The sequence below is a fragment of the Artemia franciscana genome, unplaced genomic scaffold, assembly GCF_032884065.1.
Source record: "Artemia franciscana unplaced genomic scaffold, ASM3288406v1 Scaffold_5672, whole genome shotgun sequence".
NCBI lineage: Eukaryota > Metazoa > Arthropoda > Branchiopoda > Anostraca > Artemiidae > Artemia > Artemia franciscana.
The window spans coordinates 1-19,601 of NW_027066006.1; the positions used below are offsets into that span (position 1 = coordinate 1).

The 19,601-nt window shown below is 33.3% G+C and overlaps 1 protein-coding gene across 1 annotated transcript; it reads right to left on the reverse strand.

Annotated features, from left to right (window-relative positions):
• Nucleotides 1-12,618: 12,618 nt before the first annotated feature.
• On the reverse strand, nucleotides 12,619-18,282 carry LOC136043402 (cytoplasmic dynein 2 intermediate chain 2-like; the record flags this gene model as incomplete). Its single annotated transcript, XM_065728312.1, has 3 exons — nucleotides 12,619-12,808; nucleotides 14,327-14,439; nucleotides 18,164-18,282. Coding segments are annotated over 3 exons (422 nt in total), but the record flags the coding sequence as incomplete, so codon positions are not given.
• Between the last annotated feature and the right edge of the window lie 1,319 nt (nucleotides 18,283-19,601).

A 19,601-nucleotide genomic window follows, 5' to 3' on the forward strand; every position in this document is an offset into this window, starting at 1 on the left:
AAATCAGGAATTAAGAAAGATTATTTGTTTATATGAGTTATTTTGACCAAATTCTTTTTCCAGAACACGGCAAAGGCAACAGAAGATCATAAAATCAAATGGAAAGCCTAAATTCTCCTTCACATAAAAATTAAGATAACTTAAAGTGTCATAGAGAGAAATAATAGTAAAATGAGCAAGTTCTTAGAGGTTATGAGGGCTCAGAGTCCAATTAGTGGCCTCAACCATTAAACATCGTGAGTTCTAGGAGTTGAAGCACTACCCATCAAACCACACAAGAAAAAGAAGAAATATGAGCAGTTTTTTGGTTACTAATTTGTTTTTGAACTGATCATTAAAGACGATTAAATCCATTATTTGACTATTTCAAGGTACTAACGCAGGGCTGAAGATGAAATACAATATTGTTCCATGGATATATAAACTAGGTCTGATCAAGTATACATATGGTAGGAACTAAGAATGTGTGAACCAATGGCAAAATTTTTAATAATTTGTCAGAAGGAAAGACAAACAATCTTGCATATTAAAACTTAATTGGTTCTTCTGCACTCCTGTTTGGGACTTTAAGCCAATAATAGGTATGAAGTATTCTCGGGTCACAATATTTTTGCATGCATTCCTTAATTTTTCTTATACTTAAAATAGTTAATTCTTATCCTTGAAATCCACCTATTAAGATTTGGAAATAAGAAAGACCTCAGTAGTTACACAAAATTTTGATTTTTAGTGGTTGGTTCAATTGGAAATAATTTTCTCTTATTCTTTTTTGTCATGATTAGTCTTTTTCAAATTAGATTCAACTTATGCTGTTTAAAATACTTTAAAACACAAATTGTGGTCTAAAGTATCCTCTTTGAACAAATGACCGATACGTAACAAGCTAATTTGAGATGATTTCATAAAAAAAATTGAGGCTATTAATGTAATAACTAAAGGGAGCCTGATTTTACCTAAGCCCCACCGGAGAATACTCCCCCCCCACAGCTGGCTGGTCTCCCATTACTCTTGACAGAAAGAGAACTTTCGATTTCTGATCAACGAACATTCTCCAAAGTTTCTACGACCATTAGGAAGAGACGAAGATGTGAAAAGGACAGTTACCTTTCATTAAGGATTAAAATCTGCTCCTTTTGGGGTTTCATGTCACTGTTTACTTTCATAAAAACAGTGTATACCAGAAATATTTCGAGAACCCAAGAAGTGTTCAACTATTTTTTGTTTCCCAGCCAAGAAAATACTCCTCCCCCCGCAACAGCCCTTGATGCGGCCCTGGGGACTATACATCAATTTTTACCTGCACTCTCCTTTTGTTTCTCACCTAGAAATATTACTGTATTTAACTGATGCCTCAATAAGAGTTAGGACGTTTTGGCACTAAAATGCATTCTTTGATGCATCTCCCTCCCATCCTATCCACAAAACAATTGAAAAACCCCATTGTAGAGGTTAAAAGTCCTTATTGGCAAACCTCTGGAATTGCAAAACAACAGGGAATTTACCTAAGGCTTTGAAATCTATTTAAATTTTAAAATGTTTTGGCTAGTAGGGGGAGAGAATTACCCCAAAGGGAACATTTTAATGCCAAAAGACCTCAGTTCTCACTGAGCCATCAGCTAAATACAGAAACAGTTCTAAGGGAAAGACGAGGGTAAAGTTGAGGTAGAAATTGATGTACCATCCCCAGGGGAATATCCAGGACCCTGTGTTTTTTAGGGAGGAGGAGTAATTTTTCATAGGGAAACTTTAAAAAAAAGTATCAGAAATGTAAAACTTGTACCTCATTCCTCTTGATTTCTGGGAATATTTCTGATCTACGCTATTATTATTAAAGTAAAGAGCAAGATTAAACCCCGAAACGAGAGGAATTTATTCTCTATATCAAGGGAACTGCCCCTTGCTTATCTCTATCTCCATCTCATTTCAATATCAATTTCAATTAAATCAAAAAGAAGAGAAAACACATAACAATAATAATAATAAAGATCCTAGAAGTGAACTTGTTAAGGACCAAAACAACAAAAAATTGAAAATGAAGAAGAGAGAGAGAAAAAAAATAAAAGAGAAAACAAGGGTAATTAAAGCAAATTGAATAAACATTTAGAGAAATAGAATATCAAGATTTTAGTACATTGTTATATAGCTTCTGAAAACTTGTGGATAGCTCGACACTAGAGGGTATTAAATTCCATTGAATTATAGATTTATAAATTGGGGATCGCTGGGCGGAACTAGAGATACACCTGGGGACAATGAGGGAACGGTTGGATGAACGGAAACAGTGGCCAACCGTGGTCGTAGAATCTTTAGATGGTGCTCATGGATTATAAATTGACAGTTATAATTCTTTTTTACAAGCCGAAGCGATTGCAGGTCAATTAGGTGCAAGGGGCAGGGAGTATTTTATATTTTCTTTTGCAAAATATAAAGAAGATCTAACTATGTGCTGGATCTGGATATAAGGGCTTATTTGCTCAGATATTACTAATCTGAAGCAATTAGAAGAAGGTAAAAAATTGTAAAAGGGACTTCCCGGGGAATTTTTTTTATTAGTACTTCCAAAGCTATTAAGGCACACACTCCTATATTTTAGTTTACTGCAGTAATTTCCAACTTAGAGCATGCGTATCAACAATCTATAATGTAGATTGTTTAGAGGAACTAGAAAAGAAGTAGTCATTACGGCGGAATATATGCTAGCAAATAAAGATCTAGTATAACTACTGAAAAAATATCATGAGAGCCTGTGAACAGGGTTGCAACTAAATTAAAAAAAAACATCATCAAATCAATAGTCCTGATACTCTTCTTTCATCTTCAAATCGAATCTCATTTGCTTTTGAGCTTGTCCCTGACACAGCTGGTATTTTTAATGGCATACTTTAGTTTTGAAAACAGTACACTCAAATGGTGCTGATTTCTTTTATATATTTTTTTCACCTGTCTTGGGTCAAACCTAAGCTGAAATGTCAGATATATGGTAACAAATTTTATTTCCCTGACTCCTTTGATGAGACCGCTGCTCAGTTCAAAATACTATGGTTCGGAGGTATCATGCAAAAGAGACATCTTGAGAACAAACAGAAAAGCCAGGGACCTCATAATACTACAAGCCAGTAGAGACAGATCTCGTCATTATTTTGTACCGGCAGTCATTTTGTAAACCTGCAAAATCACTAAATGTAAGTGGCAGGGTAGCCTCCTTCTATGACATATATGACCATTATTCCCGTTAATTAATGCACCAGATCATGACCTTACCAGAAGTATTTCCAGAAATCAAGAAGGATTCAGCCATTTTTTTTCCCAGCCAAGAAAAATACTTCCCCACTCAACAGTCCTTGATGCGGCCCTGGGGACTATACATCGAGAGAGAGAGAGAGAGAGAGAGAGAGAGAGAGAGAGAGAGAGAGAGAGAGAGAGAGAGAGAGAGAGAGAGAGAGAGAGAGGAGAGAGAGAGAGAGAGAGAGAGAGAGGGAGAGGGGGAAGAGAGAGAGAGAGAGAGAGAGAGGAGAGAAGGAGAGAGAGAGAGAGAGGAGAGAGAGAGAGAGAGAGAGAGAGAGAGAGGAGAGAGAGAGAGGAGAGAGAGAGAGAGAGAGAGAGAGAGAGAGAAGAGAGAAAGAGAAAGAGAGAGAGAGAGGGAGAGAGAGAGAGGAGGGAGAGAGAGAGAGAGAGAGGGAGAGAGAGAGAGAGAGAGAGAGAGAAAGAGGGAGAGAGAGAGAGAGAGAATTTCGACACGACCTATGCCTGTCACAGGCACAGGTCCTGTCGAAATTATCGTTAGAAAAGATCAATCATCTGACATCCATAGCTTAGGTAAGCTTATCACAATCTATCATTATTATGTATAAAAGTCAGGTCCGCCTCAGAGATATATTAGATACTACTTTCAACTCCCAAATAGTGATAAATTGGATTATTTTCAGAGTTAGAGACATATAAAGTTAGAAATAATCGAGAACAATTCAAAAACAGACACCACTATCAGGTCACAAGTTGTATACAAGACTTTGAAATACATTAAATAGATTGTTACCAAAGTCTGAGAGAGAGGAATTGGATTTTTTTTAGAGATGCAGACAATAATCGGGAAATAATCAAAATTCAGTCAAATACAAACACTACTATCAACTCACAGGCAAGTGGTATTCTTGAGTCCGAGATATGTCAATTTGGGGTTTTATCAATCTGAGCAAGATGACTCGCATCCTTTTTAGAGTTAGAAATATATAAAGTGGGACATTATTAAGATTCAGCCGAACACAGACACTATTACCACCTTACAGGTGGTATACTAATGTCAGGAATAGATGAATTAGTTTTTTACCAAGCTAAGAGAGACGAATCGGAATCCTTTTTAGAGTTAGACATATATGAAGTGGGAAACTGTCTAGAGTAAGTCAAAAAAAGACACTACTATCAGATTTCAAGTGGTAAAGTACAGCTCGAAAATATGTTAGTTAGGCTTTTTACCGAAGTCTGAGATAGAAGAATCGCTTTCTTTTTAGAGTTAAAGAAATATAAAGTGGGGAATTATCAAGACTAACTCAAACACAGATACTACGATCAACTCATAAGTGATATGTTAGAATTTGAAATAGATTAATTAGGCTTTTACCAAAGTATAAGAGATATGAATCGGATTCTCTTTAAGAGTTAGTATCACATAAAGTGGGAAAAAATAAGGATTGAGCCAGACAATTACACTACGACTAGCTAAAAAGGGGTATGCTAGAGTCTGAGATAAGTAAATTAGGTTTCTACCGAGGTCTGTGAGACAGATGAATTGAATTCTTTTGACGGTTATATACATATGAAGTGGGAATGTCCCAAGATTGAGTCGGACACAGACACTACTACCAAAACACCTGGGGTTTACCAGAGTCTGAAATAGGTAAGTTATGTTTTTACCAAAGTCAGGGAGAGATGGATCGGATTCATTTTAGTTTTAGATGCACATGAAGTAATAATTTATCAAGATTCAGTCAAAAACAGAAACTATTAACTCACAAGTGGTATACTAGAGTCTGAATAGATGAATTAGGTTTATTTAAAAGTCTAAGAGAGATACATCGGATTTTTTTTAGAATTAGAAACATTTGAAGTGGGAAATTATCAAGATGCAGTCAAACACAGGCACTGCTACCAGATCACAAGTAATATAATAGAGTCTGAAAAAGATGAGTCAGGTTTTTACCAAAGTCTGAGAGAGAAGAATCGAATTCTTTTTAGAGACAAATGAGGCGTGAATTTATTTAGATTCTTTCAGCCACAGAAACAACTAGCAACTCTTAAGTAGTTTATGATAAAACCCAATGCACTAATTTCAGACTCTTGTATATCAATTGAAAGATGATAGTAATGTTCTCACTTTATATGTCTCTATCTCTAAAAAGAACCCTATTCATCTCTTTCACACTTTAGTAAAAACCTAATTCACTTATTTCAGAATCTTGTGAACAACTTTTAAGTTGATAGTAGTGTATGTACTTGATTGAGTCTTGATTAATCCTTATTTGATATGCCTCTCACTCTAAAAAATCAAATCATTTATCTCAGACCTTGGTAAAAACATATAGTATCTATTTCAGACTCTAGTATATCACTCCTGAGCAGGCAGTAGTTACTATGTTGGAATAATTCTTGATAATTTCCCATTTCAGATGTCTCTAGCTCTAAAAAGAATCTAATTCCTCTTTTTCAGAGTTTGGTAGAAGACCTACTTCATCACTTTCAGGGTCTAGTGTATCACTGATAGTAGCGTTTGTTATTGACTGAATCTTCATAATCTCCTACTTTACATGTTTCTAACTTTAGAAAAGAACTCGATTCATCTCTCCAACTCTGGTAAAAACCGAATTCACCCACTTCAGACTCTAGTATACCACTCCAGAGTTGATTGTTGTGTTTGTGTCTGACTACATCTTGATAATGTCGCACTTCGTTTGTCTCTAACTATTAAAAAGACTCCGATTCATCTCTTTCAGACTTTTCTAAACACCTAATTTATATATTTCAGGGTTTAGCATACCATTTGTGAGGTGAAATTATTCTGTTTGTTTGACTGAATCTTGAGAAACCTTCACTTCATATGCTTCCCATTCTAAAAAGAACACGATTCCTCTTTCTCTTTCTATGGTAAAAATCTAATTCTTCTATTTCAGACTCTAGTAAACTACTTATGAGCTAATAGTTGCGTCTGTGTCTAACTGATTCTTGATATATTCGCTTTTCAAGTGTTTCTAACTCTAAAACACATCCGATTCATCTCTCTCACTTTGGTTAAAACACTTTTTCTTACCACCTTATTCTTTCAGTCTCTGGTAAAAAACCACATTATTATCTTAGACTCTTGTAAAAATTCGCCTATTCTAGACTCTATTCTAACACTTTTGAGCTGATAATCGTGTCTCTGTTGAATTGAATCTTTATGATTTCCCACTTTATATGGCTCTACCTCTAAAATGATTTCGATTCATCTCTCTCAGACTTCAGTAAAAAGCTAATTCACCTGTTTCAGACTTTAATATATTACTTATGAGCTAATGATGGTGTCTCTATTTGACCAAGTCTTGATAATTTCCAACTTCATATGTTTCTAACTAAAAAAATGGATTCATCTCTCTCGGACTCTGGTTAAAACCAAATCCATCTATTTCAGACTCAAGTTTACCACATGTGAGTTGATGGTAGTTTCTTTGTCTGACTGGATCTTGATAAATTCGTAATTCATTTCTCTCTAACTTTAACAAAGAATCTAATTCGTCTCTTTCAGACTTCGATAAAAACTCTAAAAAGACTTCAGACTGTAGACTTCAACTCTAAAACAGAATCAAAATCATCGACCTCATACTTTGGTTAAAACCTAATTCACGTATTGCAAACTCTAATATACGACTTGTCAGCTAATAATTGTGTCTGTGTCTGACTGACGCTTGAAAAATTCTCAATTCATACCTCTCTTATTCTAAGAAGAATGTAATCCATCTCTCTCAGACATTGGTAAAAACCTAATTCATCTATTTCAGACTCTAGTAAACCACTTGCTCACTAATGGTAGTGTCTGTGTTTGACTTAATCTCAAAAATTTCCCACTTGACATGTCTCTAGCTCTAAAAAAGAATTCGATTTGTCTCTCTCCGACTTTGTTAAAAACCAAATTCATCTGTTTAAGGCTCTGGTATACCACTTCTAAGCTTATTGCAATATCTGTGTTTGACTGAATATTAATACCTTCCCATTTATGTGTAAGTAATTCTAAAAGGAATCCGATTTATCTCTCTCAGACTCTACTAGACCACTTGTGAGGTGAAAGTAGCGTCCGAGTTATTCTGAATTTGATACCTTCTCACTTTGTATGTTTCTAAATCTACAAAAGAATCCAATTCATCCCTCTCATTCTTTGGTAAGAACCTCTTTCATCTACTTCAGACTCTAGTATACCACTTTTAAGCTGATAGTGGTGTCTTTGTCTGACAAAATCTTGATAATTTCCCAATTCAAATGTCTCTAACTCCAAAAAGAATTTCGATTCATCTCTCTCAGACTTCGGTAAAAAAACCTAATTCACCTTTTTAGACTCTAGTATACAACTTTTGAGCTGATAGTAGGGTTTTTGTATGACTGAATTTTGATATTCTTCATTTCATATTTCTCTAACTCTAAAATAAAATTCAATTCATCTCTCTCTGACTTTAGTAAAAGGCAATTTCACCTAAATCAGACGCTAGTATGCCACTCGTGAGTAGATAGTATTGTCTGTCTTTGACTGATTCTTGATGCTTTTCCAATTCAAGAGTCAATAACTCCAAAAAGAATTCGTTTTATATCTCTCAGACCTTGGCTAAAAACCTAATTCACCTATTTCAGATGCTGGTGTATCACTTGTGAATTAAGTGTGGCTTATGTGTTTGACTGAATCTTGACTATTTGACTGTTGATATAATAATAACAATAATAATAATAATAATAATAATAATAATAATAATATCAATAATAATAATAATAATGTTTTTAACACCCACTTTACAAAAACAGAGGTTTAGTGCAGTATATACAAAGAAAAACAGCAAAGAACAACAAGAAACAAAGTTAATCGTACACAGAAAAAAATGGATAAGGCGATGAAAACTCCCTTGCCTAAAAGACACTTCAATATTTGAGTAAATCCGAGTTAGCACTCTTCTCCGATAGTGTCCACGATTTGCCACAATCTAAGAGTAACCGAACCTCAGCTTATCACTCATATCTTTGACAGCACGAGACTGGAGAGCATTAATAGAATCAAAAACTATTATGCCAAGCCAACGAAATGATTTAACGCGGGGAACACTAAAACCACCGAAGTATAGTAGTTCTGAACAATTATTACCAGTGAAAACAAGAAACTCGCACTTGTCAATATTTAGGTAGAGACCGATAAATAAGAATTATCCAATGACTTAGAGCGAAGGTAAGAATGGGAGTACCAAACACGAAAAACGTGAATTACCGACGGAATTACTCCTCTCTGGCATAATGCTGTCCATGCTTGAGTATGACAAACATTGTCATATGCTTTAGACAAGTCTAGGGTTGCGAAATGATGTACGAGACGAGTGCGATAGGCATCTTTTTACAAAGAGGTCAAGTCACGGTGAGCATGCTGCCAGCCTAGCCCAGATCTAAAACCAAATCGAATATCATTATTTAGAGCAAGTTTAGTGATATACGGTAGTAGGAGGTATTCAAAAAGCGAGCTAAGAGTACATGCTATCGCTTCTGGGCCTATAAGAACTGCAAGAAACCGGGTCTTTTCCTTTTTTAGAAATGAACTGACACCACCGCATAAGAACAAATTGGGCACACATGGAGTACTAGAACACATTTGGTAAAACAGTTGGAGATGAGATACCAGTTCAAAATAATTAGGAACACTTTTAAAAATTAACACTAATCCCATCAAAATCCACAGATTTTGATTTCAAACCCTGAATACCTTTAACAATAGCCAACTTTTCCACTGGAATCACATGTCTTTGGCATAAACGTGATGGCAAACTTTTTTCGAGCAAATGTGAAAAACGCTTATGCACTGCATAATTAACTTTGGAAAATGTTTCTGGATAATGTTCAATCCAAGATAGACCAGGTATAATAAGACTAGAACTTATATCCAGAAACTTGGAAGAATTTATCAGTTTTCGCCACTCACTATTACTTTTTGGAAAATTTTAACCTGAGTAACGAACGGCAAAAAGATGGCACTTATATTCGAGTTTTGTCTTTTGTTTTAGATCGAACACAGTACCCCGAGAAGGGCGACCAAAGGCAAACCAGACTATTCAAGAATTCGGCCTTATTCTTGTTTTTTTCAGCATAGGATCACACTTCCAGATTTTTTTTTTGGTATTCTGCCTGACACTGATCAGTGAGACGGCCACATCTTCAGCTTGCCTTATACATTAGATAACGTCACGATAATAGCGATTCAAATCAGCACGGGCATTGTCAATAGTGGGGTACCCGTTTGTGAAAAGAAGATGGAAAGGGAAACGTAACGTGGATAGTAAAGCTCAAGGTGTAGCAAGGTAAAGAGGGATGTTCTCACTAAAACAATCATGTTTTCCAAACTACTTATGTGAAAGTGATGGTTGGCCTGAGCATACGTCCGAAGTAACCACAATATTGAAATAAAGAGGTAAATGATCATAATCTCTCTCATCTTCATCGAGATGTATTGATGAGGTTTGTAATGTAGGAGAGCAGAAACTGTGGTCCAAATTTGAGAAAGAACCACTACAGTTGATTTATGTAAAACTGATGTCTTTTGTTAGGACCTTAAATGCTAAGAGAAGTCACTGAAAAAGCGCTTCCTAACTCTAAGAGGAATTCTGATTCATCTCTCTCAGACTTCGGTAAAAAAAAACCTAATTCACCTATTTCAGAGTCTAGTATAACACTTGTGAGCTGATAGTAGGATCTATGTATGATTGAAATCTGATATTTTCCCACTTCATATGTCTCTAACTCTAAAAAAGAATCCAATTCATCTCTCTGTGACTTTGGTAAAAATTATTTTCATCTGCTTAAGACTCTAGCATACTACATGCCAGATTCACCTATTTCAGATTCTAGTCTACCACTTTTGAGTTGATAGTAGGAACTTTGTCTGACTGAATAATCCAAATTATCTCTCTCATACTTTGGTGAAATCCTTATTCATCTCTTTTACACTCTAGTATACAAAATTTGAGATGATAATAGTGTCTGTGTCTCACTGACTCTTGATAAATTCTCACTTCACATGTCTCTAACTCTAAATAAAATACATCTCATCTCTTTCACAGTTTCGTAAAAAAATCTAATTCATATATTTCATTGTCTATTGTATCACTTGATAGCTGATAGTGGTATTTGTGTTTGACTGAATCTCGATAGCTTCCCACTTTATATGCCTCTATCTATAAAAGGAATCCTGTTTCATCTCTTTCAGACTTTGGTAGAAAAAAATTCTAATTCACCTATTTCAAAATCTAGCATACCACTTGCTTGCTGATTGTAGCGTCTGTGTTTTATTAAATTTTGATTATTTCCCAATTAATATGTCTCTAACTCTAAAAAGAATCCAATTAATCCCTCTTAAACTTTCGTAAACACCTAATTCAACCATTTAAGACTCTAGTGTACCACATATGAGCTGATAGTAATGTCTGTGTTTGACTGAAATTTGATAATTTACCAACTCACATGTTTCTGATTCTAAAAGGAATCCAATACATCTCTCTTATATCTTATGAAAATGATAGTTAACCTATTTCAGACTCTAGTATACCACTTATGAGTGGATAGTAGTTTCTCTGTTTGACTGGATATTGACAATTTCCCACATTATGTGTCTTTAACTTACAAAAAATCCAATTCACATTTCTCAAACTTTGGTACAAACCTAATTCACTTATTTCAGACTCTAGTGTACCACTTACATAGTAGTGTCTGTCTTTGATTCAATTTTGATAAACTCTTCCTTCATATTAATCTAACTCTATAACAAATCCGATTTTTCTCTCTCATACTTTGGTTAAAACGCAATTCATCTATTTCAGACTTTAGTATATTACTTGTGGGCTGATAGCAGTGTTTGTGTTTGACTGAATGTTCGCAATTTCTCATTTATATATCATTAACTCTAAAAATAATGCAATTTATCTCTTTCAGTCTTGGTAAAAATCTAAATAGCGTTTTTCAGACCCAAGATTTTTTTTTGAGCTAATAATGTTGTCTGTGTTTGACAAAATCCTGAAAAATATCCATTTCATATGTTTCTAACTCTAAATAGGATTCAAGTCATTCCTCTCAGACTTTGGTAAGACCTGATTCACTTATTTCAGACTGCAGAAGTGGTTGATAGTCTTATCTGCGTCTGACTTAATCTTGATTATTCTCACTTCATATGTAGCTAACTCTAAAAATAATCCAATCCGCTGTTCTCAAACTTTGCTGACACCTAACTCGTATATTTCAGACTCTAGAATACCACTTGTGAGGTGATAGGAGTGTTTTTGTTTGACTAAATCTTGATAAATTCCCATATTATATACCTCTATTTTTAAATATGTCTTTCTTTGTATGTTTGTGTCTAACGTCGTGTATATTTTGTAGTAAATAAACAACAATTCTAGCCAAAGAAGGCTAAAATGCTATTGTGTGGAAATTCTGAGATAGTTAATTGATTTAAAATTATCGAAAATCTATGCAAAAATTGAGCTTCGAGTTTCAGAGGTAGTGATTCCGTTCGGTAGCTCTTTGTTCTTAAAAGGTGCAGGCAGTCCTACAAAATAAACATTAAACGTTGACATTTATTTAAGCTGAAAAGACTGCCCCATAACCTAGCAGTGTTTTCAGCCATTTTGTGGTGTGAAAACAGCAATTCTATTCAAAAAAGGCCAAAAATCTATTGTGTGAAAATGTGAAAAAGTTAATTGATTTAGAAATAAAGAAAATTTATGCACATATTGAGGCTCGAGATTCAGTGGCTGTAATACCACACGGTAACGCATTCGTTTTCAAAAGGGTTACTTAGACTTACAAAATATCGGTAAATATAGACATTTATTGCAGCCAAAAAGAACTGCTTAGTAACCATCTTAAATCATTGCACAATCCGATTTGGAATAGAATCAAGGAAAACACTGACTTACTCACGGTCAGAGTAATCGGTTTGGCAATAAACATTTCTAAAATAAACTGAAACCACTTAGCCACTATCTTAATTCATTGCGCAATCTGTTACGGAATATCGTAATATATCCAAGTGTTAATTCATCTGGAAAACGATCAATCAAAAAAGTTACAGGCCATCTATATAGACACTTGGCACCAATTCGTTTGAAATTCAAAATATACCTTTGTTACAGTTTAGTTCCGCTTAGAGAAAAACAACATACACTCTCCTATTTAAAGTAGGGGGTAGAGATTGATAGACGATTAAGATTAAAGTTTTACTCCTTTGATAAAACAAGACCACAATATATATACATAATTTCCCTTTGTTTGACACCACAACACATTCATCTTTGCCAATTGTCTAATATCCTAATTTATCATGATGGCAGTAAAGCTAGTACCCTCTATTCTTACCTTGCTTTTACATTTATTTCCTTATCAGCGGCCCACACAGCAACGGAGCCATCTATTGAGGACGAAATGAAGCTACCATTCACTAATGATGTGACGGTGGAAATACAATCACTCTGTCCAATAGCTGGATCATTCTTTATGGTTAATAACGCTGTTGTGTCCTTATTTAGATCCCATATAAAAATCTCCCCTATATAAAAATGTGTCTATTAAAAAATCTATTTTAATTGTCGCCAAATCTGGCATATAAATATATCTCTTCAGACAATTTTAACCTTTTTTTTATGTCAGGAGATAGAACACCACATGTCCGATTCAGTCATCCGGGGAACAATACGAATTCCTTCTTAAGGTTATGAGGTATTTAGATCGTACTTGTGGCGGGAAATGTCAATTTGCAAGCTTTAAGAAGAAAAAAAACTATGCAGCCGATTGTGAGGTCGGGACCCACTATGGATAAGCGACAGGCTTGCATGTATTGATTCATATTATCACTTATCTTGTGACTGCGGACAATTTGAGAATCTTTTTTATGTCTTGGTGTCACCATAGGTTCGATGAAATTTCTGAAACCACATTGACCTGTCATATTATTCGCTTTTTATTTTTTCAGTATTTTCATTTGGCCTCAAAGACTCATTTTTGACCATTTTATTCTTTATATCATAGGTTCGACACAACAACCATTAGAAAAATACAAATTCTTTCTTAAAGTTGGAACATTTTTAGATCGTTTTATTTGCCATGAAAGTCAGCATGCCAGTTAAGAGAAAATAATGTAGAAAATCAAGTTTGGTTCTTGATTTTCAAGAATATTCTTAGTGTTTCAGCAACAATTCTCTTTTTGGAATAGAAACAATACAAATTCCTGAATATTTCAAAATAAGTTTGATTTTATTTCAAACTTTAAGAAGGCAATGACTGTTTAGATGGTAATTGTGGCAATCTAGTAAGAGACAAAGATGGCCGATTTTAAAAAAAAATTAGGCTGAAAGCCCAAAAAAGGTGTCGGAGCAAAGTTAAAGTACATTGTTAGAATCTTTTTGGCTGAAAACCCTGTTCAGGAAACTTACAAACCATTGGCTTGAACAATAAGGAAAGCCGAATTGCTTAAAAAAGAAAAGTAGCAAAAATCTAGTCGAATGTGCATGGTAAGTATCTTTTGTTCCGTTTTTCCTTTTCTGCAGCTACTGGGGCAATAGAATATCATAGAGAGCTGTTTAAGGTATTATTTTAAAGTATATAACTACATCTACGTTCTTTTTTACTTAGAAATATATTTAAAATTAACTAATTTTTGTCAAAAAACTGTGTTTTTCTACAAAAGTAAACTAATAACGACATAGTCGTAACTTACAACCATAATTGTGGTTGCGGCGGTTGTTGCAACCAAGTAAAAGACGAACACGGCAAGGAAAGATTTTCAAGCTCTTTAAAATAAGCACTGAACTCTAGCTTATTGCAACTGAAATATTAAAACAAATCATCATATGCAATATTATACAAAGCACTTATTTTTTGACAAGATAATACAACATTTCACTTAGGAAACAACCTTTAGTGTAAGAATGGGGAGCTAGTTTCGCGGAGGCCACTATAAAATGTAGGATATTTTTTTTATGTGCTTATATCATTTCGAAAAACAGTAGTTTTTTCATTAAAAGTATGAAGCTGGACTTTGGGCTATTCAAATCATTCAGATACATACCGGATAATGTTCCTCCAGCTAAGATGGAGACAGTGGTTTTGTGAAACTCCAAGGAAGAAACACATCCCTGAACGACCAGACTAAAAGATGGCAAACTTCCGTCTTTAAGCCTCCTAAATAAAATAATGTATTAAAGTTACAAAAGGATGAAGCTGAAATTTTTGACAAGAAAAAGGGTATTTATTTATGTAACTTTGAAATAAAGTGAAAACTATTAACCTAGAAAAAAAGAAAAAATATCGATGAAGTAGGAAAGTCTTATTTGAAGAAGTGTGGAAAGAGAATATTAAAGAAGTGTGTTTAAGCTCTTAAATTTGAAGAAGGCTGAAATCTTGACATGAAATGGGTTTTGCTATTGCAATTCAAAAAATAAGAACCGTCAGTTGTTGGAAATGAAAAATAAAATAAGCGAAAAGGCCTTGCTTGAAGAAATTTGATATTCAAATGATGAAATTTTCTAATAATATAAGATTTTTGATGGGAAAGCAGCGTTTTCCTGTCAAAATTTGAAAAAAAGGATAGTTAAAAAACGAGCAGAAATAATAAAGTAGAAAACCTTCACTTGAAGAAATGTATAATATTTACTTCCGGAAGTTCTTAAGAAAAGGTGGATTTTTAAATGAAAATTGGATTTTCACCATTGAAATAAAAAAAATTAAAGATAGTGAAGAACTGTAAAAAATTATGAAGTAAAATGGCTTTACTTGAAGAGATTTGATTTTAAAATACTATTATTTCTTAAAAATTTCGAGTTTTTGACAAAAAGGTTGTTAATGCTATCAACATTCAAAAAGAGGTAAAATTTGTTGAAAAAGGACAAAATTATTAAAAAATAGGATTTTCTTCAGGAAATGTGTTATTAAGATGCTGCACATTTTAGAATTTGGAAGTCGGAGGCCATACCGGAAAAAATGTATGACTTTACCTGAAGAAATGTAATATTTAAATTTCTAAATTAATTTCTTGTTCTTGGGGTCTCCGTATGAACTGGTTATGCAGTGTAATAAAGCTTTTGTAAAGATTATAAAACATCTTATGTGTATCCAGGTGCTATACTTAAAAGGAAGAGAACTGGTATAAACCTGATAAGGGTTGGGAAAAACAAACTAGTAGCTAGGACAAATTCAGGTGCGTTTATTGTAGTGGACACGTGGTAAAATCTTACTTTTCCTTAATACAAAGCTAATCTTAAGCATTTCTAAAGAATGGTCTAATAGTGTTTAGTGTTTAGGCTATCTAAAGAAAGGAATGTACAGTAGGGTAGGACTGAATGAAAAGCTAGACCTTTGATGGGCGATATTGTGAACACATTACCATTTTCTTTTTTATATCTCCATTTTTTCTAACCCAAAAATGATTTTGAGGTGAATCGAGGGTAAGGGAATACATAATAATACTCTAATATATAAAAATTATAACTATAGAATATGAAAGTAATCTAAGAAAAAAAATCAAAGTTAAGAGTCAAATTTGAAAAAAAGAGTTAAAATGACCATATAAAAATATCAATAAAATGAAGATTCTCCATTTCCTCGGGTAGAAAGTAAGTTATTATTAATTTAAAGGAAAAATAATCAGTCTTTCTGAGAGAAGAGGGGACCAATCACAAAACAAAGTCTAAAATGATCACACGTTAGTGATTCGAAGGGTATCAGAAAGATCAACAGAACTTCACAGAGAAAAGTTATTTTCAAGCATCAGTAGTTTTGCGACTGTATAAGCACTAGATGATAATATTCCCCTTCCCCTGGCAGAATTAACTAAAGACAAAATAAAAACAAGAATTTCAAATTACTTTAAAGACGATAGTTTCAGGGAATTTCGCACGTGAGAATAAAATCACAGGTGAAAAAGGAAATAAGGAGCTTTTTGGCTATAAATGGGAGTTTCTAAGTTGGTGTATAGAAGTATAGAAAGTATATAGAATAGAAGTAGTATAGTATAGAAGTATGTAAAGTATCAATAGTATAAAAGCAGTAGAGTATAGTGTAGAAGTATATATTAAATAGTATAGAAAGTATAGAAGTATATAGTGGATAGAAAAAAATTATGAGTGACAAGCATCCCGTGTACCTTCTTACGATAGACAGGATGCATGTCAATCATAATCCTCTTATCCTTTAAATAAAAAAAGGAACAAAAAAAAGAGACAAAAGTAATGACAACGGAATAGACTGTAGGAAGGGTATATACAACTATTTTACGCATATTGCTGGGACCAATTTTCCAATTACAAATTTTCAATTTCAATTTTCTATCATTTTTCATTTGATAAAATCCCCCTTTTCGTAAGAATTTCGGGAATTAAATATTATACTTCTTCAAGTAAAGGAAGAAGAGTAAACTTCTAGAAGTGTCTATTTCATTATTTCCGTTCGTTTTTAACAATTTTCATTTTTCTAAATTCTGGTAGCACAACACGACAATCCCATTAAAAGTTTTATGTCATTAGAAAATTTAATGATTTAGATATAGCATTTCTTCAAGTAAGGCCTTTATGCTTAATTTTTTCATTTCTAAAGACTGACGGTTCTTATTTTTTGAACTTCAATAGCGAAACCCATTTCATGTCAAGATTCCACTCCTTTTCAATTCTAAGGGCATATACACCACATTTCTTCAATTAAGACTTTCCTATTTCATCGATATTTTCTCTTTTTTCGTAATTTTCACTTTATTTCAAAGTTACTTAGTGAAACCCATTTTTTATTGTCAAAAATTTCAACTTTCAAAGAATTTCGACACTGAAATGTTACGTTTTTTCAAGGAGAGCCTGTTCTGCTTCATATTTTTTTATTTGCCACAATCGGTGATTTTTATTTTGAACATTAATAGGAAAAACAGTTTTCATGGAAACAAAGTACTTGTATTACTTTTGACGATTTTGGTATTTATGTGTCAAATTCCTTGAATTAAAGTGTTTCACTTCAATTTTTTCACTTTGAAAACTTTTATTATTATTATTTTTTTTGAATCGCAATAGAAATACCCATGTGCGTCAAAATCTCAAGATTTGTACACAGTTTCAGCATTTCAGTATGACATTTTAATAAATCAAGCCTTTCTATTTCAAAATTTATTTCACATTTTAACAATTCACGACTCTAATTTTCCAAATTGCAATAGCAAAATCCGTATTATTTCAAAAATACTAACTTTATAAAAGAAATTAAGTATTTCATCCCCATACTTCTAAATTAAAGCTTTTCTACTTCAGAGTTTTTCTTCCATTTTCTAGGCAATATTTTCTTCTTTTGAATATGAAAAATTTCAGATTTCTAAGAAATTTAGGAATGTAAGCATCTAATTTTTTCAAACAAAGTCTTTCTACCTCAAAATGTTTTCACTTTTTTTAACAATTTTCACTTCTTTTTGAATTTTTAATTGCGAAGCCCCTTTGATGACAAAAATTCTGTTTTCTATTTTGTCATTTCATTATCACATCCCTCCAAGAAAAGTTTTTTTACTTCATAAATTATTTCATCTAGTAGCAGTTTACGTCTCTTGTTTTTCAAATTTTAAGGCGAAAATCTATTACGTCAAAAATTCTAGAATTAAAAACATTCAATATTTCAAAATCATTCCTTCAAGTAAACCATGACACTTCATATTGTTTTTCTGACAATTTCATGTTCATTAAGAATTTTGATAGCAAAAAATTTTGTTTCATGTTACAAATCCAAAATTTCTAAGAATTCAGCGATTAAAACATTAAATTTCTTCAAGTTTCCAACTCCTTAATCTTTTCAGGTTTAACAATATTCACTTTTTTTTAATTATAGTAGTAAAACGTTAAAAGTAAGATTGTAGGCAAAGTATCTTAATTTTTGCACTCACCTCATTGAAAAGTGCACCATTATCATGGACTTGTGGGAGCACCAAGTGATGTGTTCTAACTGTTTATAGCCTATAGCTATAGTGTATCTCGAATTGAAAGCGACTGAAGAAACTTGGCTCTATAAAAAAGTAAAGAGTTTCACCTTTGAACAAAAATAAATACAGTTCACAAAATATTTCTAAAGGGATAAGAAAATAAAAGTAAAAACAGTGACATTTTTTTTTCATGTTTTCTGTTATGGGATAAATTAGCAAGATAGTTTTTTATATTCTTAGTAGTCTTAGTATTGTGGATCTGACCACACCCATAGGGAGTGCACCTGGAGCCTTACCATACCCCAAACCGGTTTTTCCAAGAACATTATCATTCGGGTCTGCGCAAGAGTAATCAGGAGTGCTTTTCAAAATTATCGGGTAGCAAAATCGTCATTACCGAGTTTTTTTCAAAGTTTATTGAAACAAGAATTTAAAGTCGCAATGTTAACCTATGGAAATTTTAATCTATTGCAATCAAACGACCTTGTCAAGGATTTAGTTTTTTTTTTAATAAAAAGGTATAATGTTTACATATGAATATTTCAATCTATTATTATCAGACGACCTTGTCAGGGATGTGTTTTTTTGCATATTTAAATGTATACTGTTCACATACCGAAATTTCAAATTTATGGAATCAAACGACCTTGTCAAGAATGTAAGGCTTTACAAATTTAAAGATCTATTGTTTACACTTGCAACTTTCTAGTTTAGCTTAAACTTACAAGTTCAGCTAAAGTACCTGGGGGGTTAACATTGTCTTATTCCCTTCAAGTCCAGGAATGCAGCAACTTGGACTTTATTTTTAGATAGGGATTCATTTATTGTATTTGTTATCAAAATAAAAGTATCTGTTGAGGAGTGATGTTCCCTGAAACCAGTTTGAGTAAGATGTATCAAATTATTCTTCTCAACGAACAATAGCAGTCGATGGTAAAACAATTTCTCCATTACTTTTCCCAGCACAGTCATTATTGGCAGTCGATGGTAAAAAAATTTATCCAATACTTTTCCTAGCACAGTCATTATCGTCATTAGCACAATCATTATCGGCCTGTTGCTTATCCATGCAGGGTGTATGTTCTCATAGCTACTAGTAGCCATAGTCCTAATATTTTGTATTGCATTATTCAGTTCTTGAATTGAGAATAGATGGTTTATATACTCCAATCCTGGGTGATGCTAGTATACTGGATTTATCGAGATTGTGGTGGTGATGCCGTTATTATTTTGTATTAGCTTTTTTTAGAAAAGAGTTCTAAATAACTTTACCTTTTCATTATCATTATCATTATGGGTATTATTGTGTTCTAGATCAAACTGGAGTGGGATCGGGGATGTTTTTTTCCATATATGTGGCTTATGAGTTTATGAATATTTGGCTGACGTGTTTCTCGGAAAA